Raw genomic sequence first — 24,398 nt, 5'->3', positions numbered from 1 at the left:
TTGCGTTCTTTCTAGTTGGGACTTGTTTTTAGATAAACTCTGTCAATCGGACTTATTAACTTGTATCTTGCCATCAACATGTCTTTCTCTTGCCAACACAATTTAGTTCAATGGATTATGAAAAGGCTCGGGTTTTCATGCGAGACATACGAATCTTGTGTTTCTATGAATGCCACCTACGTGATTGCAAATACATTTCCTCAACTTTTAATCATAGTTGATCATGACCCTTGCCACATGTGTGTGCCTGGCAAAACAATGTTGTATCGTCGTCCAACTTTATAGATTGATTTTGACACACATCAAACCACTCCCCAAGTCAGAATTTCCATTGTCATGATCCCTAGTTTGTATGCCATTTCTTTGGTAAAATGAGATCGAGTCCATGAACTGATCGTAACAAGGGAGGCTTATGTTTATTAATTATCGGTTTACAGGTATAGCTGTATATCAATTATCGGTTTACAGGTATAGCTGTATATCAATTATCGGTTTACAGGTATAGCTGTATATCAATTATCGGTTTACAGGTATAGCTGTATATCAATTATCGGTTTACAGGTATAGCTGTATATCAATTATCGGTTTACAGGTATAGCTGTATATCAATTATCGGTTTACAGGTATAGCTGTATATCAATTATCGGTTTACAGGTATAGCTGTATATCAATTATCGGTTTACAGGTATAGCTGTATATCAATTATCGGTTTACAGGTATAGCTGTATATCAATTATCGGTTTACAGGTATAGCTGTATATCAATCATCGGTTTACAGGTATAGCTGTATATCAATTATCGGTTTACAGGTATAGCTGTATATCAATTATCGGTTTACAGGTATAGCTGTATATCAATTATCGGTTTACAGGTATAGCTGTATATCAATTATCGGTTTACAGGTATAGCTGTATATCAATTATCGGTTTACAGGTATAGCTGTATATCAATTATCGGTTTACAGGTATAGCTGTATATCAATTATCGGTTTACAGGTATAGCTGTATATCAATTATCGGTTTACAGGTATAGCTGTATATCAATTATCGGTTTACAGGTATAGCTGTATATCAATTATCGGTTTACAGGTATAGCTGTATATCAATTATCGGTTTACAGGTATAGCTGTATATCAATTATCGGTTTACAGGTATAGCTGTATATCAATTATCGGTTTACAGGTATAGCTGTATATCAATTATCGGTTTACAGGTATAGCTGTATATCAATTATCGGTTTACAGGTATAGCTGTATATCAATTATCGGTTTACAGGTATAGCTGTATATCAATTATCGGTTTACAGGTATAGCTGTATATCAATTATCGGTTTACAGGTATAGCTGTATATCAATATATAGCTGTATATCAATTATCGGTTTACAGGTATAGCTGTATATCAATTATCGGTTTACAGGTATAGCTGTATATCAATTATCGGTTTACAGGTATAGCTGTATATCAATTATAGGTTTACAGGTATAGCTGTATATCAATTATCGGTTTACAGGTATAGCTGTATATCAATTATCGGTTTACAGGTATAGCTGTATATCAATTATCGGTTTACAGGTATAGCTGTATATCAATTATCGGTTTACAGGTATAGCTGTATATCAATTATCGGTTTACAGTATAGCTGTATATCAATTATCGGTTTACAGTATAGCTGTATATCAATTATCGGTTTACAGGTATAGCTGTATATCAATTATCGGTTTACAGGTATAGCTGTATATCAATTATCGGTTTACAGGTATAGCTGTATATCAATTATCGGTTTACAGGTATAGCTGTATATCAATTATCGGTTTACAGGTATAGCTGTATATCAATTATCGGTTTACAGGTATAGCTGTATATCAATTATCGGTTTACAGGTATAGCTGTATATCAATTATCGGTTTACAAGTATAGCTGTATATCAATTATCGGTTTACAGTTTACAATTTGGTTTATATAGCTGTATATCAATATCGGTTTACAGGTATAGTGTACAGGTATAGCTGTATATCAATTATCGGTTTACAGGTATAGCTGTTATATCAATTATCGGTTTACAGGTATAGCTGTATATCAATTATCGGTTTACAGTATATAGCTGTATATCAATTATCGGTTTACAGGTATAGCTGTATATCAATTATCGGTTTACAGGTATAGCTGTATATCAATTATCGGTTTACAGGTATAGCTGTATATCAATCATCGGTTTACAGGTATAGCTGTATATCAATCATCGGTTTACAGGTATAGCTGTATATCAATTATCGGTTTACAGGTATAGCTGTATATCAATTATCGGTTTACAGGTATAGCTGTATATCAATTATCGGTTTACAGGTATAGCTGTATATCAATCATCGGTTTACAGGTATAGCTGTATATCAATCATCGGTTTACAGGTATAGCTGTATATCAATCTGTAATCATATCGGTTTACAGGTATAGCTGTATATCAATCATCGGTTTACAGGTATAGCTGTATATCAATCATCGGTTTACAAGTATAGCTGTATATCAATTATCGGTTTACAGGTATAGCTGTATATCAATCATCGGTTTACAGGTATAGCTGTATATCAATTATCGGTTTACAGGTATAGCTGTATATCAATGATCGGTTTACAGGTATAGCTGTATATCAATCATCGGTTTACAGGTATAGCTGTATATCAATCATCGGTTTACAGGTATAGCTGTATATCAATTATCGGTTTACAGGTATAGCTGTATATCAATTATCGGTTTACAGGTATAGCTGTATATCAATTATCGGTTTACAGGTATAGCTGTATATCAATTATCGGTTTACAGGTATAGCTGTATATCAATCATCGGTTTACAGGTATAGCTGTATATCAATTATCGGTTTACAGGTATAGCTGTATATCAATTATCGGTTTACAGGTATAGCTGTATATCAATTATCGGTTTACAGGTATAGCTGTATATCAATTATCGGTTTACAGGTATAGCTGTATATCAATTATCGGTTTACAGGTATAGCTGTATATCAATCATCGGTTTACAGGTATAGCTGTATATCAATTATCGGTTTACAGGTATAGCTGTATATCAATTATCGGTTTACAGGTATAGCTGTATATCAATTATCGGTTTACAGGTATAGCTGTATATCAATCATCGGTTTACAGGTATAGCTGTATATCAATTATAGGTTTACAGGTATAGCTGTATATCAATTATCGGTTTACAGGTATAGCTGTATATCAATTATCGGTTTACAAGTATAGCTGTATATCAATTATCGGTTTACAGGTATAGCTGTATATCAATTATCGGTTTACAGGTATAGCTGTATATCAATTATCGGTTTACAGGTATAGCTGTATATCAATTATCGGTTTACAGGTATAGCTGTATATCAATTATCGGTTTACAGGTATAGCTGTATATCAATCGTTACTTATCGGTTTACAGGTATAGCTGTATATCAATTATCGGTTTACAGGTATAGCTGTATATCAATTATCGGTTTACAGGTATAGCTGTATATCAATTCGTTATCGGTTTACAGGTACAGTATGCTGTATATCAATTATCGGTTTACAGGTATAGCTGTATATCAATTATCGGTTTACAGGTATAGCTGTATATCAATTATCGGTTTACAGGTATAGCTGTATATCAATTATCGGTTTACAGGTATAGCTGTATATCAATTATCGGTTTACAGGTATAGCTGTATATCAATTATCGGTTTACAGGTATAGCTGTATATCAATTATCGGTTTACAGGTATAGCTGTATATCAATTATCGGTTTACAGGTATAGCTGTATATCAATTATCGGTTTACAAGTATAGCTGTATATCAATTATCGGTTTACAGGTATAGCTGTATATCAATATCGGTTTACAGGTATAGCTGTATATCAATTATCGGTTTACAGGTATAGCTGTATATCAATTATCGGTTTACAGGTATAGCTGTATATCAATTATCGGTTTACAGGTATAGCTGTATATCAATTATAGGTTTACAGGTATAGCTGTATATCAATTATCGGTTTACAAGTATAGCTGTATATCAATTATCGGTTTACAAGTATAGCTGTATATCAATTATCGGTTTACAAGTATAGCTGTATATCAATTATCGGTTTACAGGTATAGCTGTATATCAATTATCGGTTTACAGGTATAGCTGTATATCAATTATCGGTTTACAAGTATAGCTGTATATCAATTAGCGGTTTACAAGTACAGCTGTATATCAATTATCGGTTTACAGGTATAGCTGTATATCAATTATCGGTTTACAGGTATAGCTGTATATCAATGATCGGTTTACAGGTATAGCTGTATATCAATTATCGGTTTACAAGTATAGCTGTATATCAATTATCGCTTTACAGGTATAGCTGTATATCAATTATCGGTTTACAGGTATAGCTGTATATCAATTATCGGTTTACAAGTATAGCTGTATATCAATTATCGGTTTACAGGTATAGCTGTATATCAATTATCGGTTTACAGGTATAGCTGTTTAGTAATAATCGGTATACAAGTATATCTGGATGCAAACTCCCCAATTACTGACCATGAGAGAATAAACACATGATAGCAATATTAGACAAGATACAAAAAAAGTCAAAATCAAATTTGACATTATACATTTAATGATTTGACATTTAATAAATAAATAGGTTTTACATTAAAAAGAAGCTATTGTTGGTATCCAGTTGTGCAAACATACGATTTACCAATATTTACCCATTTTTTACTATCAAAATTACATTTCTTGTTCTACATTGAAGTTTTGACTGATATTTGCTAGTCCATTCATCCAAATGGGAACTTTTAAGGAATCATTAATTATCATCACACACCCATCCACACATTAAACTCCACAAATTCAATGAAGTATCCTGACATTACAATTTGAAGAGTTAAAATCTTCAGGGGCGAATGAGTCAATTACTTACTGACCTTAAAAGGAATTTAGTGACCACACATTTTTTCGACTATACATATACAGGTATGTACATGTTAGCAATATACTCAGAATATTTAAAAACTTATATACATTACATGCATATCTATAAAACAAATCTAAACGGGACATTATTTGTAGAAAAGAAAATTCAATGCAAAATGTGTTTTTATTCTTATTCTGAAATACCAAATATTGTAATATGATTTGAACAATGACAAAAGTTACAATTCAATCTCAACAAAAAAAAGCCAGACAGTATTTGATAATGTGAGAGACTAACAATTTACCCTAGTGTAAAAGATATTTCCATTACCATGGTAACCAGATCTATACCAAAAACACTTGATAGCATGGAAAATTCTGCATAAATATTTGTTAAAGTCCATAACAATGCCCCCCCCTCCCCGGAAAAGTGACTTTCTAACTTCTAACTTCTAAATCAATATAGGTGGTGCAAAAGTAGTTTAGACACAGATGATCAGGCACTGAGCGGTAATGGGCAAGTGATCATAAAGCAATTACATGCATATTTGAATATCTTAAAAGCTTTCTAACACTAAATAAGTGTAATATCAAAAGTATCCACAACAAAAAAATTCTACTTATGTACATATGGTTATGTGCAACTTCACAAAAAATTATATGCCTGACATATCATGGCTCCTTTAAATGGAGATGTTGCTTTCAACCTCTCTAAGTGATAGGACAGTTATCTAATCGATTTACAACTGTAGAATATCACACTACATGGACAGAGAACATTTAGAGCTCTATGTGTTACATATCCAGAGGGAATCTGTAATTTTTGATATATTGGGAGACAAGCAGATATACATGTACATATGATGCACTGAAGCCTTTTTTGAACGTTATGTACAAGTTAACAAGTTGTTTTTTTGCAAACAAATATATGCCTGTCTGGTCATGCATGATTCCTTTAAAAATTCAAACCGATATCTCAAGAGTTAAAAATGATCTTAATATTGCACTGCACATCATACATGGGTGATTCAGATGTAATAAAATAAGTCAATATCATGAAATCTTTTGCTATTTGAAAGTTATTTACACCATATTCCCAAATATATCCTTATTTAACAATTGACCATGGAGTCACTGCACTGACTTTACATAACTCAAGCATACTGCATGTATCAAGGAGATACTTTCAATAATGTTAAGTTATGACCTATACACAATAATCAAAATAGTATCTCCCCTTTGTGAGTAAACATAACAATACAAAGAGAATGACAAATATACCTTAACAAAGAAAAGGACAATAGAATGATCTCGTGGGGGAAAAAGGGAACAAAGAAAGGAAAAACACATGTAAATTCCTTGATCTGAATATAGCATAATGTTTGATTGCTTTTTTTTTTTTAAGTTTTTATATCCTTTTCATTAATGTAATATACACATGTACATGGAAATACATTTTAATGAATTTGTTAGCAATATGTAATACTATATATATATATATATAGCAGGTATTTTAACAAATATAATGATATTCAGTAGATTTTAACCCACCCCTACATTTTTTGTCTATAAGAAAAAAAATTATTTCTACTATTTGGAATGCTACTTTACTAGAGCTTTACCTATAACATCAACATAACTACTTGATTACACTGAAACATAAATTGCCGTTACGCTTGGTCTGAATGCCGTCTAGAGGAATTTGTCAAATAAAGAGTGTAATCTCAATGAAACCTTTCAAATGACACAGATTTTTTACTGAAAGTATGACTTACAAAAATGGTAATATTGAGTAATCTATCTGTAAATATGCATGAACCTTCTACAATTAATGATGACAAAGATGAAAAGAATGGATAAGTGGATATACATGTGAAACTGAAAATACAATGTTCATATAATCATATAATTAAAACTAAGCATGTCTTGAACATTTCTTTGACTATTATGCTAATTACACTATTCCTATGATATTCACATTCATCACCAATGTTACCTATTCCGTTTTTGCATATTACAGAGTTATCTCCCTTGCGGGAAGGTATTTGCTTGTGACAACTTGTTTGTTTTAGCAAAACTTGTGTCAAATTCTGAAAAAATATGCCATAAGGCTCACAAACATGGCATCACAACCAATACACGATTCAAAGTTGAGGAGGTCACGAGGCAGTAATGCCTATGTAAACCAAGATCAGGCAAATACCTACCAGCAAGGGCAGATAACTCTTTAATGTGCAACGATGGAAAGATCTACATACATAGTAGAGAAAAATTTAGATCTTGTGCTACAATAACTCATTTATCACATTTACACTCAGATTCAGCTAACCTCATTTCTAAAATATTTCACAACCATGTTAAATGTCGGACGTTAATTATTTGAATATTTCGAGTTATCCAGGTTCTTGTAAAACTAATAAATTACAGTGTCTTTTAGTTCTACAAGTTCCATGATAGCAAGGTTAAACAATATGATTTGCCTGGAGAGAAAAATTATATCATTTGTTTAAATAAAAAAATTAACAATCAAAATTTTACAATTAATCAATAAATAAAACTTCAACATGATAATTATCTTCCCCTCATTGTAAATATCACATAATTTGTTTAAGATTTTTAGCAGTCAATTTTCTAGACATTTTCTGCAAGTCCATTGAGAAGCCAATACGCCTTGCATTATCCTTCTATGTATACATTATATATGAAGTCTAAAATTTACTTTTGTCACGGTATAACATTTAATATAAAGATAAAGTTCTACTACAGGTCCCCTGGCAGTATTTGTGACTGTCGATGAGAAGAGACTTGTTCCAGGCAGAAGATCAGTATGCGTATAGTTATTACATCTAGACAGGAGTTATAACATCAGTCATCCAGGGATTCATATCTACAAACAGATCAAACAATGAATATCTTATCTTTATAATGATAATAATGCTTATCATCTCTTTACTGATTCTCTTTTTTGTATTGTTCTCGATACTTTAAATTGGGTTATTTCGACGTCGGGAAAATTGTGCATTTTTGTATCAAATTAGGGTGGTTAAATTTTGGTGCGTTTAAATTTGGCGTTTCCCATATGCCATGATTTGATAAGTTTTGAAGCTTTATTGATGTAAAGACAAACCTCTGAAATATTGGTCTTCAATAGAAGTGATTAAAGATGCTCCATCGCCGACAGAGCATAAATGATATTCATCATTTGAACAATAATTGGTGTTTAATCGTGTACATGCCTAATTAACAAAAAAATTAATATGAAATAATTCATTTCACCTTTGATGCATGCGCAATCAGTAGTACATTCCATATAGGATATAGTGTCACGGAATTTTTTCATGATGCAATTAATTATTTTTCATATTTTTAACTTGAAGTAAAATTAGAAGCTCAAACTTTTCAATGGTGGTAATGGTGTAAAGTAAGTAACTTTTTTAACTGAAGAAAAATACAAAATCATCTGCTCCTTTTTTGATAGTGAAAAAATACCATTTGTCAGCAGTGGAGCATCTTTATAATAGTGACACATCTACTTATATTTGCACAAAAGAAAGACTCGCACAGTTTCTGTTTCCGGTTGACAGTGCATACCTACAAAGTATGTTTATGTAACTTGATCAAGTAATTTACCGGAGAGTACATGTTCACATACCTAATAAATAGCAAGTTGAAGTATTGATATTTATATACAATTACAAACAGATAAATACATAGACAATTTTGTGTGTGTGATATGTTGGCGCTTCCATGCCAAATAAGCCAAAATATGACCATATCCAAAATAATGAAATATCCCAATTTACGGTACCAAACAAATAAACATTTGATTTGTCTGAACTCCTATAATGTAATATCTTATGAATATTTTTCATATATAACACAAGCCATAGACATGTTGTTATCAGCTCTGTCGACTCTGCTTTAATATTTTTATACTATTGAGAGTTGCATGCAAAATATCAAGATTACCACCATTTCACAATTTACTTAAAGTTTTTTTTAACTCTACTTTTCCAAATAAACATGTTACTGCCTTTTATGCAAAGGGAAGTAATCCAGATACTGGAATTGACTTATGATTATAATTACTTTCATCATTTTGCAGAAAGGGGCAAGTCATGTACAAGTCAAGTGCATTATAACAAACAGTAAACATGGTTTTGTAAGCAGTATATTTGAAGACAACAAACCTTACAATCTAATTCCCTTTTTCACAATTTCACTTGATGTTGTAAACTTTGACTACCGTATTTTCCGGACAATAAGCCGCACTTTTGTATAAGCTGCAGGGGCCTTTTTACGACATTTTCAGGATTTGTACACGTATAAGACGCACTGTTATATAAGCCGCACCAAAAAGTTAGGCCCATGTACACACGTAACCATCTGTGTATGCGATCGATCTCTATTGAAGTACGGTAATGCTTATCTATTGATTAGAATCACGAAAACTCTGTAAACTTGTACTGAAAATATATAACAAATAAAACTCACAATGATTTAAATATCTTTAGTAAAATGGATTTGGTCATGTTTCTGTTCGTTGTTTACTCTGCGATTATGTAAGCCTACTTGTGTGTAACCAAACATGGTGGCCGTACGATTTCACACTTACTCTTGCTCATACTTCAGTACGCCGGTAAAATTATTTCTTCAGTATGCATAGGAATGGATTATATTTCTTTCTTGATATATTTTGTGTATTAAATGTATCTTAGGTATCCCATGATGCAATTCACCGAAGCCTTATTTTTGTAAACTTCCGGATTATGACATCATGGTGTTTGCCACTGCAGAGATCCATTAAATGATGTTTTATAGACTATTTGATGCTTATAACATCGCTATAATGTTCTATATTACATGTAATTCACGTGTATAAACTCGATTGCTGATTATTTCATTGAAATCACAGCGACAGGATTCTGAGAAATACACATGTTGATCATGTGAAACATGTGTACAAGTAAGCAGTCATTCAGAAGATCGTTTTCCAGCTGTCTGCGGACATTTCTTGCACACACATCATATCTAAATAATGTATTAAACTTATTGTTTTATATTTGATGATTTTTGACGTTTAGATTATTATTTTCTTGGTAACAATCCCGCAGCAAATCGATAGCAAAATCAGTCCGTCATTGTGTTGTGAATGTAAACAACCACGCTTCAGTTGGACGATTTTCCGTGAATTAAGCAATTTTACGATTGAACATGTATCTGGTACATTATTATTTTTATCTTTATTATATTTTCATCACATATTATATCGTTTAAACACTTTTACAGTGATTTTTTTCGATGTATAACTTTACTAAAACAAAAACGTTTCAGTCGGCGGATTTTCCTTGAATTAAACAATTTTACGAATGAACATGCATCTGATACATTAATATTTTCATCTTTAATATATTTTCATTGCATATCTTATCTTTTAAACACTTTTACAGTGATTTGTTCGATGTATAACTTTACAAAACTGGTGAGTAAAACTTACGATTTTCACATGTGAATCATGACGTAATAATGCAAAAACATCGTCAGATTTTGGTTTTCGTCCACAGATAAGCGCACTGGTGTATAACCCGCACTCCTGATTTTCAGGGGAAGTCGCAGCTTATACTCCGGAAAAAACGGTACTGTTTTCTAGGTTGTTTTTAAGATAAGGAAGTATGTATAAGACTAATTATTGATATTTTCAACTAAATCAATTTAATATGATGATACGGTATGTTTTTTTATTGGTCTGATAATTTTGAGAGAAGACAGGACCTAGTAAACAGTATACTGGTGTTTGTGTACTCACTTAGATAATCGTCGTCTAAGATCTTTTATCTGATCATTTTTCTTCGTCAGCATTTGTTTCAGATTTTTAAAAGGTGTTGTTTGATGTACTTTCTTTTCAAGTTCCTACAAGACAGAAAATTAGTCATTAGGAATGAAAAGTTTTATACATTATTTATACAAGAATACAGGTGTTTCGAGATCCCAAAATGACATGAGTAATTAAAGTATAATTTACCGTCGATTAGTCCGGTGATTACGATGCCATCATTTGACGTGAGTTTCATGACTTCATAATTACCGAAAGGTGGTACTAATCGACGGTAAATTGCACTTTACCAACGTCATTTTTGGATCTCGAAAACTCTCGTATTAGAAGGAAGTGATATATGTTACCTGCAATTCATTAACATTATTTTTTGAAATGTCCATAGACATATTATCATCTTCATGTAAAAGTTAATTCATTGGCAAAAAAGCAAAAATCTATTATTTACAGACATTGAGTTTTTCTTTGATACATGTATCACTATGTTAAGAAATTGAATCTTAAAAACATGTCATCTTCTGAAATGTTCATACAAATACATATCCTACTTTCTCTGCCATTTCTAGCATTTCCTGAATCCTAAGAAGCTCATGTTTGGTGCTTGCTAGATCTGTCTCCATGTTCCCTAATGAGGCAGCACCACTCTTCCTTGTCTACAAAATAACATAGGTCATAGGTCAGGGCAGATGTCAGCAATTGCTTCAATATTTAGAGAAAATGAATTAAACCACAGGTAATAACATTTTCAAACTAAAGTTTAAATAACAAACAGAACAACAGAGAATCAAAAATCTGAAACAAATTCAAAGGAAGTCATTACCTGCAAATAAAACCTTTTTTGTTAACATGGTTGGGGATTAGCAATATCATATACATTCATGGCATAAAGAAACAAAGTTGTGTCCTCCCTTTCATTGTTTTTAGTAAATTTAAAACAGTTTCAAATAGCTACAGTAGTACCAGTTGCAACCCTTTCTGGGAAAACTGTAATGCCAATAGATTAAGTTTGTATTCCAATTAAAATCTTAATATTTTATAAACTCTAAACAGTATTTATCATTATAACACATTTATTGTATTAATGAGTGTATTCACAAACCTTAATATTTTATAAACTCTAAACAGTATTTATCATTATAACACATTTATTGTACTAATGAGTGTATTCACAAACCTTAATATTTTATAAACTCTAAACAGTATTTATCATTATAACACATAGACAATTATAACACATTTATTGTACTAATGGAGTGTATTCACAAACCTTAATATTTTATAAACTCTAAACAGTATTTATCATTATAGCACATTTATTGTACTAATGGAGTGTATTCACAAACCTTAATATTTTATAAACTCTAAACAGTATTTATCATTATAACACATTTATTGTACTAATGGAGTGTATTCACAAACCTTAATATTTTATAAACTCTAAACAGTATTTATCATTATAACACATTTATTGTACTAATGGAGTGTATTCACAAACCTTAATATTTTATAAACTCTAAACAGTATTTATCATTATAACACATTTATTGTACTAATGGAGTGTACTCACAAACCTTAATATTTTATAAACTCTAAACAGTATTATCATTATAAGTTATATAACACATTTATTGTATTAATTGAGTGTATTCACAAACCTTAATATTTTATAAACTCTAAACAGTATTTATCATTATAACACATTTATTGTATTAATTGAGTGTATTCACAAACCTTAATATTTTATAAACTCTAAACAGTATTTATCATTATAACACATTTATTGTACTAATGGAGTGTATTCACAAACCTTAATATTTTATAAACTCTAAACAGTATTTATCATTATAACACATTTATTGTATTAATGGAGTGTATTCACAAACCTTACTATTTTATAAACTCTAAACAGTATTTATCATTATAACACATTTATTGTATTAATGGAGTGTATTCACAAACCTTAATATTTTATAAACTCTAAACAGTATTTATCATTATAACACATTTATAATGTACTAAGTATTTATCATTATAACACATTTATTGTACTAATGGAGTGTATTCACAAACCTTAATATTTTATAAACTCTAAACAGTATTTATCATTATAACACATTTATTGTACTAATGGAGTGTATTCACAAACCTTAATATTTTATAAACTCTAAACAGTATTTATCATTATAACACATTTATTGTACTAATGGAGTGTATTCACAAACCTTAATATTTTATAAACTCTAAACAGTAGTTATCATTATAACACATTTATTGTATTAATGAAGTGTATTCACAAACCAAAAGTGTAAAACAATTTCACAGCACACAGTTTATGAAAAAGGAACATTATGAAAACACACATATCTATTTATGCTAAAAACACACTGGTGTGAAAAATAATATTTGAAATGAATTGTACTTTACCAACACATTTGTGTTTGGTTTTAATAAGTATATATTTGTAGTCTGTCTACATGAAAATTATAGTATATTTCTTTCATATTAATCTGCCTAAAGGGTATGAAATAACAATTAATACACTCTGTAAAAGGAATGTTACACACAGCAGGCCAATTAAAACATAATTAGTATAGGTTTATTACCTCACGACTCTGAAAAGTTTTTAAATAAGCAGAATTGGTTAAGTTATGTGATTCATTCTTAGAGAGAGTGAACATTCACATGAAAGTGTGAACAATAAAAGAAAGTAAAAAAAAAAACAGATGACTTGAGAAGTTATGGTTGAACAAGAAATACATTGCGTGAGGGGATATCTATATCTGTTACATCACCATATCTAACAAGGTTCAGAAGTATTATTACAGAACTTTGCTGTACTAATTCTTTCTTCACTCGATGTTGCCATCATGTGGGGCTCCACTGCTTTATCAGACTTTAATACCCGGTAATCTTATTATGTAGAAAGTAGTCTCAAGATTCAGAAGAAAATTTTCAAAAATGCTCATAAACTTCATTAAACACTTTTTTCAGGTAATAGGTGGTTATATATAACAAAGATGCATATGAAATAAAGGCATAATCCTGAGAATAGCTGGTGAATGATAGAAATGCTGGGTGAAGCAGGAATAGAGCCAAGCCTTGATAACTCACAATTGGTAGGATCATGTTTAAACTTGAGTTATCAGAGTTAATAGAGCTAAATCAACTTGTCAAGGAATATTTCAGAGAACTAACAAAACACTCAGAATTAAAAAGGGTGTTGGACTGTACTTTCCCATAGTACCTAGTTATATTAAATTTATCTTTAGTTTTTTTTTCATAATTCAGAACAAATCTATATTTCTATATTTATATTGTGTTGAATTTTTAGCTTGAATGATAGTTTTGTATCATAGGATACCTTTTTTTTTAATAATTTGAGGAACAGGACGTTTCATGTTGTCACCATTTATAAGAAAACATTTTATCTTATCTTGAGAAGGAAATAGGTGAAATTAATCCCAAAGTGTGAAATGCAAACTTTGGGAATTTTGTACCTGGGTTACTATTTTACATACCTCAGCCAATTCAGCTGACATGCCTTGTAACTGCTTCCTCATAGCTTCCACTTCCAACTCATGCTGGTGAAGACAATGTTAGTATGTAATAGGAGTGTCACGGTTAACCGAAAATACGGTTAACCAAAAAATTCAACCGTACGGTTCGGTTCGGTACGATAATTCTAAGTTTCGGTTCGGTTCATTACAAAAATAACTGTCCTATAATACCTGTAATTTACGTGTATAAACTGTATTGCAGATTATGTCATTGAAAATACGGCGAAGTTGTTTATCAGAATCCCGAGAAATACACCTGTTGACCGACATATATGTGTAACACGTGTGCAAGTTCAGTCATTCAGAAGATCGTTTTTTGCTGTCTGCGGACATGATTTTTCACATACATAATATCTAAATGATATATTTCACTAAATGTTTGATATTTTATAATTTTTATTATTGTAATATATATTATAATAATATTTATTATTATTTCATATAATTTTTTATTATGTATTTTTCCGATAACATTAATCCCGCAGAATATCGGCAGCTAAATCAAGCCGCCATTGTGTTGCCGATTGTAAACAATCGCGTTTCCGTCGGCCAATATTCCGTGAATTAAACCATTTTACGATTGAACATGCACCTGGTACGTAATAATGTTTATCTCTATTATAATTCAAATGCATAATACTTTTTAAAAACACTTTTTCTGGGATAATACCGATGTATTGATTTGCGGTAAAACTTACGATTTTCACATGTCAATCATCACATAATAATGCGTCATGAAGGATACGAGAAAAGTTGTAGTGATGAAATAATGTACCATAAAGGATACGAGGACATATATCTCTCTGTGACTGATTAATGTGTCAATAGTACTGAAAGAGTTAAAAAGATAAGAAAATGTTCAAGTATGTTTTTTAAAGATGTTCCACTGCTGAGAGATCGTAAATGATACTCAATATTTGAACAAAAATTGGTATTTAATCGTGTTATATGTCTAATTAAGACACAAAATGATATAGAATAATTAATGAATTTCTTTGCTGCATGCACTTTTAGAACTTCAATGTATATAGGATATAGTGCTGTGGATTATTTTTCAGGGCGCAATAAATTATATGTTTTTAATTAGAAGTGAAATCTTGATAAAGAAAAAAAACCCATTTGTTTAAGTGATATACCATCTTTAAATCTAAAGCAGAACTTGCTTTTGATAGAAAATAGACTTAAAAAGTGTAATTGAGATTTGCCTGAACCGAACCGAAAAAACCGAAAACCGATCAAAAAAAGTTGAAACCGAACCGAGCTGAAAAAACATGAACCGTGACATCCCTAGTATGTAAACCTTAGATTGCGTAGACGTATGGACACTAGGTGGTACTAACACCAGCTGTCATTAAATTTATTTTATTTGAATCTGATCAATTTCTAACCAAACATTTAAAACTTCCTGTAATATTTTTCTAAGATAACTCAAATTTTCACAATCATTGTTGTGATTGTTCATCCAATTTCATGAAAGTGTTTATCAATTATATCGGAATCACCATTTGTTATTTTCAGAAATGAAAAAAACCTGAAAACATTACACAAAAAGCTACAAATAACAAGAATTTTTAAAGAACTACATTAATGACTATCCTTTCTTTACTTTTGAATTACACACATTAACAAGAGGCCCAAGAGGCCTTGACGGTCACCTGAGTGCTGCTACAGAAAAAGCATTGCAAAGTTGGTTCAAAATCAGAATAAACTTTAAAGTTGAACATTCGTATTAGAATTTATTTTTTGCTTTTCATTTTGATAGTTAGTGTATCATGTTACCAAACCTTATGCTTAAAATTCCAATTTGCTTTGCCAACATTAAACAACAAAACCAAACTAGAAGTCAGTCAGTGTCAGTGATTTTATAAATTTCACTTTTTAATCTAAGAAGATTATTTGTTTCCATCAAGCCTATGAATTCAGAAGCAGATTTTTGAAATTTTAGCCATTTTGACCCCTTTTGGCCCCACCCCCCTCTGGTCCCTGGGGGTCAGCTAGGACCAATATGGATATTGTGTTAAAATGCTATTTCAGGCTAATAATTCTGACCCAGTTTGACTCATTTCCTATTAAAACTAAGCAAATAATATTCATAAATGTATTTTTCCTATATAAACTATAGTAAATTTGACCCCCTCCCCAGGGGAAAGTCTGAGATCCTAGGGCTATGAAATTCACAATTTTTGCAAAGGGCCTTAAGACCTTCCAATCTATGAAGAGTATCTGGTTCCATCAAATATGTGAATTCAGAAGCAGATTTTTGAAGTTTTAGCCTATTTGACCCCTTTTGGCCCCGCCCCTAATGCCCCTGGGGGTCAGCCAGGACCAATATGGATATGACGATAAAATACTATCTCAAGCTAAAAATTTTAACCCAGTTTGACTAATTTCCTATGAAAAATAAGCAAATAACGTTCATAAATGTGTTTTTTTTTCTGTATAAACTACAGTAAACTTGACCCCATCCTCAGGGGGGAACATGAAACCCCCGGGTCATATAATTCACAATTTTTGTTAAGGACCTTATAATTAAGACCTCTCCATCTATGAAGGGTATTTGATTCTACCAGTTCCAGAATTTCGAAACAAGATTTTTGAAGTTTTAGTCTATTTGACCCCTTTTGGCCCCACCCCAAAGGCCCCTGGGAATCAGTCATGGAAAATTTGTTAATAGGATTCAATGGCCATTTCATAGGGATAATTCTGACAACATTTAACTAATTTTCAATTATAAATGACCAAATAATGCTCCAAAACGTGTTTTCACTATATAAACTATAGTAAACTTAACCCCCTCCCCAAGGGGAAACCTGAGACCCCAGGGTCATATAATTCACAATTTTTGTAGAGGAATTGAGACCTTTTAATCTATGAAGAGTATTTGATTCTGCTATTTCTGGAATTTCAGAAGAAGATTTTTGAAGTTTTAGCCTGTTTGACCTCTTTTGGCCCCACCCCTCAGGCCCCTGGGGGAAGGTTTCTGCAATATTTCAACAAATTTGGTTCTGTAGTTTTGGAGAAGAAGTCAAAAAAGTAAATTGTTTATCACCATACGACGCACGGCGCACGACGACGGACAAAAGGCGATTAGATCAGGTGACCTAAAAAGCATTTTGTTATCCCTTATCTATCAGTAATCTTGAAACCATTGTTAATCATAAAGGAATCTAGAATGTAATGTTTACTCACCATTCCTGAACGACTGTCGTCATCACTAACAGAAGATAACCCAGATAAGGCGGACTGTCACAAAACAACAAGTCATATTTAAAATTTTAAAACATATACCGGGGTGACAGCATTTACTAGAATTTCAATAACTATGACCCAGTTCTTTAACACTATTATATATTACCTATGTAACCCTGGTCAATACTAGCCGCAATACCGGTATATCGTAATTTATTGTAAATCCTGCACCCTGTTACATTGGCCCCCATGTACAGACTCCGGAATGATACTTAACGAAACCTGCGAAGGAATCGTTGAGACCCCTGGAAACTTGAGGACGAGTTGATTCTTGGAGGGGGAGTATGTAACCCTTGTCAATACTAGCCGCAATATATCGCTCGGCTAGAGAGAACTTCTCTAAGTTTGATCGGTAGGGCATCAGACTAGTAATCCAGAGGTCCCGAGTTTGATCCCTAGTGGAGGCAGGTATTAAATTTATTGTAAATCCTGCACCCTGTTACACCTAGGTATGCTCTATCAGGTGTTTTTTCACTGACCTCATATCAGTTTTTGTTTTCAATCATATTAAAAACTGCAGTATGAAAAGATGATTGAAGAAATAGACAATCTAACAGCAGGACCAAAACTGTATTGCCTTACAAATTACAAACACAATTCACATCAGTCATACTCACAGCACCACCGATTTTGAGAAGCTTCTCCTTCGCCTTCTTGTTTTCAGCCATTAATTTCTTCATTTCATGATCTAATTCTTCAATTCTCTGAAAACATAGAATTTAATACATATACTCAACATTGTAGTTTCCGATAAATTGACAGTTTCCAATTGTAAATGTTGATGTAGGTTATATTGTTAAGGTCTAAATAAAACCTTTACCAATCCCATGAGAGTCTAATGGTATAGAGTTGTTCCCCACTACCCTAGTATTGAAGTTGCCTAACCAGTGTATAGCTGTATGTATGCTATACACTGCATTGAGGTTCCTACAGAGTTATCTACCCTGAATCATAAATGAATTACAACAGATAGTATTTACTTTATGATTGAGTAATGGTAGGGATATCTACCATCCTACAGAGTTATCTACCCAGAATCATAAATGAATTACAACAGATAGTATTTATTTTAGGATTGAGTAATGGTAGGGATATCTACCATCCTACAGAGTTATCTACCCTGAATCACAAATTAATTACAACAGATAGTATTTACTTTATGATTGAGTAATGGTAGGGATATCTACCATCATACAGAGTTATCTACCCTGAATCACAAATGAATTACAATATAGTTATGTACTTTATGATTGAGTAATGGTAGGGATATCTACTATCCTACAGAGTTATCTACCCATTGTTTAAGCAGTGTCTTGTGCTGGGGTTTCTTATAGGTTATCTCCCATTAATCACACATTAATCACACATTAATTCTACTATATGAACAGGTGAAAACACAGTACCTTAGATCAATGGTGTTGGTTATAATTGCATACCCTGTGTAGAAGTTCTGTTCCACCTTTCTGGTTAATTGGAGTTAGTTTCACATTCTTGAGTACTCCTTGTAAATCTGAATCCATCTTTGTGCCAGCAAATTCTTTTTCTTCAAAGTCAGCAATTTGTTCTAGTAAATCTCTAGAAGAGAAAACAAAAGGTTGCCATACTTTAAATGACATTACAAAAATTATAAATGTATAATTTTATATTTCCATAAGTTTACCCTTGACAAACTTACATAAGTTTGAACTCTATTCATTTTAAGTCTTTTCAGCCTATTCAAGTGAATTTTGTGATGTCACATTCACCGGAAGGTGAGACTTATCAACAGTATTTCATACTTTAACTACACTGTTTCGGGATCTCAAAACCCTTGTATTATGTGGCTATCATAATTAACATCAAGATAACTTCTAAAACTTAAATCCTAGATTTGATGTCAATTTTCATATTTCATACAAAACTTTTATTTCAACCCTCTTACCGATTTTCAAGTTCGGAAATATCTGCTGCTAGTTTTAGATGCCATTTTTCTGCCTGCATGAACATCTGTCGGCACAACAGGATATTTGTGTGTGAGGTATTTATTAGTTCATCGTCCACTTCTCCCCGTACAACAGCCAGCAGTCCATCTAACATGTCTGTAACTTCATCTATAGTGTAGGTTGTTTCGTCAAGTCTACAGGGTAAAAAAAGATATTAATGATCATGTGGTTTCTATACCATATACATGTACTAATAGAACAAATATGATTGCCATTTCATCAGTCACTTTGCATTTCTCATTTTTCTTTCTTCACCCAAAACTTCAGTTCCAAACACTGATAATGTCCCGTAAATGATGCATACCCTTGCTATCACTACAAAGTACCCTCTTATTCCAACCATTCTCGATTCATTAACATTTCTTAAGTTTCATTGAAATAAGATCTTAGACCTATTATCTTTAATGAACCGTACATTTAATTTACATATAAATGAAAAATTTAAGGTATTTAAATATCTAAAAGTATTGAATTGAGAAGTATTGAAGAGAAATTGTATATACTGTACCTGCTACTCTTTAAGTCTTCAAAACACATGTCTACAGCTCTTAATCTTTGACCTCGCTGGTAACGTGCAAATCTCATATAGTTGATGACTTGAGCCTGATGGTGCTCATTGACTCCCAGTTGTGCTGTCTGTGAAAAATTATGTATAATCATTATATCAGTTAGAGACTACAAAACCATCAATTATTGAAATACCACACCAATTAATCTACACTACTGGATATTCTGCCTATAGCAAGATTATCAGTTGACATTTCCCATTATACACCATCTGAATCTACAAAAAATCCTAGCCTCCTGTATACTGTTGTAGTGGAAGAGATTGTAGTGATTTTGAGAATATATATTGTTTATCAAAATGTAGATATGTTTAGGAATGATAGACCTTTTATTTAGTGTAAATATGTAACATAGTTATAGTCAAGTCAATCTGTTTTACTCAAGTATGGAGGCCTTTGAGTACTGTAAAGGGTGTAATAGTAGTCTGGTATAGGTTTATACATTCGCTTTGGTTCGTAGATAGCACTTGTCATTTAAAAGCTCTAGTTTATGGAGACACTGAAAGCTGGTTGTTCATAAGTAGTAGTCATCTAGCTTTAGGTAGTCTAGAGATGTATACACAATTTTACTCAGTGTCGCATTCAGGACATATCTATTTCCTTGGTCCATATTAGGTCATATGTTGAGCATGTGCATAAGGTAAAAGGTTAGAATTGGTCGATATAATAAATTGGGAGTTAATGAATATTAATAATTATTGAAGCTGTATAAATAGAGGTGCGCACTTTACATGGGAGTTTTTCCTGTAGTTTTAGAAGATGGTATAAGAGTCATTGCTTTGTGAGGATGGACTTGTAAATAGACTTGTGTAAATATTGTGTGAAAGAGTCTGGCCAAGATTAGTGTGAAAGTTTGATGTGGATTTAGACTTTATTATTATAGCTGTATGTACTTTGATTTCACTGTGGATTTAATAAAGTTCGGAACTGTATCCATGTAGTCAAGTCACTTATCCCACTACACTTCATCCCAAAAAGAACTCATATAAGTCTCGTCATCGCCGTAAGTACGGAAACAATAGTTAGGATATTACATTTGGTGGCAGCTGAAAAGGCGACGATGTTGCACTCTTGCAAAAGTCTTAAGCTGTCAGAAGTGTAATATTGTCTTCGCTACAACAGAAGCTATACAATACTCATCCTCAATATGCATGGGGTTACTATCACTGTTGTTATATCCTTGAATATTTTATATAACAAAACTAAAGGCAGTTCAGGAGATAAAAAAGGAAAAACCTTAACAATCATAGGCCTACAGTAATTGCTACGAAGACAGTGACAATCAACCACACAGTCACTGTTATTTAGTCTTCAGTGTTACGTTTTCCAGGGCTGATTAACGGTAGTGAGAGTAACCCCTGGGATACCCCCTCCACCTATTTTAATTTGTTTGCTTGTATCAAACCTAGACACATATATGCGTGTACTTGTTACATGCATTTCATTAGGGCAGAATGATATAACTCCTCTAATTGGGCCTACTGACAATGGATAGTAGGCCTATTGGTTAGTCATGAAATATATGTTTCTGGTTAGTCGTCGTGTCAAAAACTCTTGAAAAAGTGCTTGTCAGCCTGTGTGATTATTGTTGTGTATACGGTTTTTTACGGTAAAACTTGGTTTTACCAGTATTGGTATCGCAATTCCGGAACTAGCTTTTTACCCCCCCGGCTGGTGTCGTGAAGAATAAACTGAATAACCACACATTTGTGGTATATGTAGTTGTAATTTGCACCCAGATACAATATAAACTAGTTTAGAATCATTCTGTAAACTTATTCAGCAGCATCAATATCATTTTAAGTGGATTGCGAAGAAAATAAGAAAATATAGTGAACTGCATTTCATTAGTAAGTTAATAATATTCCGAAAGCAATCAACAGGTACAAGTGGTGTCGTGGTAAGTCCTGAGCTTTCTAAGCTGACGGCCCGGGTTCAACCCTTATAACGGCAGGTTAATTTAATTTTTTTTTTATTTCATATTTTTATTTGTTGTTAATTCACCATGCTTGAAAATATTCTTTATTTTGTCTTTATATTTATTTTTGTTTTATTTTATTTTTATTTTCCAAAAGTTTATTCCAAACATAGACATGTATAGCATATACACTAAATTACGAACATCCCACTATAAATAATACGGCAACTTATTTTCAGTTCCGATTTTTTTTTCTCTTCAGAAATACAATCACACCGCTATTCCGTTTTACGACCAATTTTAATAGTCCCAACGACCACTAAATTAACACTAATTGACCATTTGATTATGACCACAGGCACATGTGACTTCACACCTCGCTGTGCCTCACCTTCCCGCACGCAGCAACCCGTGAACAACTACCCGTAGGTACATCAGTCAGTCTTTTGTTTCCGTCGACCTACTTATCAGATTATCTACCTGTACTAGGAGAGTGTTAATCGCCATCATTTGCATACTTGTGACTGGCAGTTGACGTGATCGAAACCACAAGTAATGCAACGTTCTTTCGATAGCTCTGGTGGCGAGATCGAACGATTTAGGCAGTTCTTTCTCATACGTGTAACGCCAATGGAATTAAAATTCTTTAATGTATGAGATATATTGATCTTATTTCAGATATTTATGAAGTACCGTACGTCAATCATCTCATTTCAAGAGATGTGTCATCTATTTTGTTGCGGTAAACAATCGGTGTTTTTGCATTAGTTAAAAGTACGCTTGACTATTGCACAGTAGTCTTTCAAACACTTTACCGATTGTGATCGTAAGTTATTATTTGACCAATCATTGCACATGGCGGGGTAATTAAAATCGATTTACGTAAATATTAATAATAATTTACACAGATCAATACCAATTTTAAAACACATAGATTCTCATTTACCTCAGGTGATACTATGTGATAATTTAACCAGAGACATAGATAATTTAATAACTATCTAAATCTCTGATTAAACTAACGATATGTATTTGAATTATAATTAAAACATAATAGAAAGTAATGTCTAGAAAAAGTATTTTCATTTAGATTGTCAACAATTACTTCAGTGAAATTCAGTTTAAGATTTAAGTAAGCACACACCATTAACTTAATTTAATGAAAAAAATATGTCTATGCTCTAGAAATAAATGGTATAGTCATTATATGTCCCTAATTTATCAATCTTTAAAAAATATTTGTAAATTATTGGTTTTGATTAGATACGCATGCATTAAAATATGATATGATTAAGATTCTAATGGCCGACAAAACTAATTGATCAAATATAGTAATTTGCAAATTTATCTTAACCAAAATATATCAAACTGGTTTTTTCCCCACACGTACATGTACATACTCAGCATGCTATGTTATGTTTCTTATGTTTTTTATATAAATGTAATGTATATGTCATGTCAAGTTTATGTTGATGTCCCATGTATTTGTAAATGTGTTAAATGCAAAAAAATTGAACAAAAAAATAAAAAATATATATATATATAATATACATTTATATATACATGTATATTGCATTTTTCATAAAATTTCAATTTTGAAACAAAAATACAGTACATATATTATGTACCGGTCAGCTAGGATACAGAGTTTCTGTTCTTGATCGTCATGATCATAGAAGAAACCTGGTTCACCTCAGAATTAAGACCACCTCGCTATTAAGACCACTTTTACTCGGACCACTGGGTGGTTTTAATAGATAGGTTTTAATGTAAATACTGTTATACATATTCTCAACACATATTATATAATGTTTCTGACGTCCCTTGCTCATACACATTTTCAATTACAGCGGTTCGGAGCGGTAGGGAGCTGGGTTTTCGAGAAAAATATTTCAAAGATTAAAGGATAGATAACCACCCCATATATACATCTCTTCGTATCTGTAGCAGTGTGCAGCCAAGCGTGAAGGTGTGATACATTGATCATGACCACATCAAGTTTCTTTATTAGTTCTCTTTGACAAATACATTGTATAGAGAAACATAATATATAAATATCAATTTCAAAAATTTGACAAGTAGAAAATATGTACATATAAGGAAGGACAAATCATAAATTCTTTTGGAAAATATCAAAACAATAAGCAGTGATCTAGAGTTGGCTGTTCTATTGTTTAGAGGATTAAGTGTCATTTTATAACGAAATCTTATCGTTTGGTTGTTTATGCAAATGAAATGAAAATTCGGAGGTGTTTAAAATATAAATGAAATTGTAATACATGTACGTACTATTCTGTACTAGGCAAATGTACTTATATAATTTGTAACACAATGTTTTTTCAGAGTA

At 32.0% G+C, this 24,398-nt stretch overlaps 1 protein-coding gene across 1 annotated transcript; it reads right to left on the bottom strand.

Annotated features, from left to right (window-relative positions):
- Window positions 1-4,624: 4,624 nt before the first annotated feature.
- On the bottom strand, window positions 4,625-20,349 carry LOC138320498 (leucine zipper transcription factor-like protein 1). The gene is made up of 9 exons (XM_069263488.1): window positions 20,076-20,349; window positions 19,507-19,701; window positions 19,022-19,160; window positions 18,203-18,289; window positions 17,526-17,579; window positions 14,298-14,360; window positions 11,328-11,432; window positions 10,753-10,856; window positions 4,625-7,833 (listed from the first exon to the last, which is right to left on the bottom strand). The coding sequence occupies exons 1-9, from the start codon at window positions 20,225-20,227 to the stop codon at window positions 7,812-7,814; spliced, it is 921 nt and encodes a 306-aa protein (XP_069119589.1). The 5' UTR covers window positions 20,228-20,349; the 3' UTR covers window positions 4,625-7,811.
- Window positions 20,350-24,398: the final 4,049 nt, after the last annotated feature.

Source organism: Argopecten irradians, chromosome 4 (genome assembly GCF_041381155.1).
Source record: "Argopecten irradians isolate NY chromosome 4, Ai_NY, whole genome shotgun sequence".
In the NCBI taxonomy this organism is placed as follows: Eukaryota; Metazoa; Mollusca; class Bivalvia; order Pectinida; family Pectinidae; genus Argopecten; species Argopecten irradians.
Note: the sequence above shows the minus strand (reverse complement) of the source record. Positions and strands in the feature narration are given on the sequence as shown.

Coding starts and splice junctions, on each gene's coding strand:
- LOC138320498 (XM_069263488.1), bottom strand. CDS start 20,227: ATGATTATACATAATTTTTCACAGACAGCACAACTGGGAGTCAATGAG. Junction 10,857..11,327: donor TGCTAGAAATGGCAGAGAAA/GTAGGATATGTA, acceptor TCTGTCTTGTAG/GAACTTGAAAAGAAAGTACA. Junction 7,834..10,752: donor CTTAGACGACGATTATCTAA/GTGAGTACACAA, acceptor ATCTGTTTGTAG/ATATGAATCCCTGGATGACT.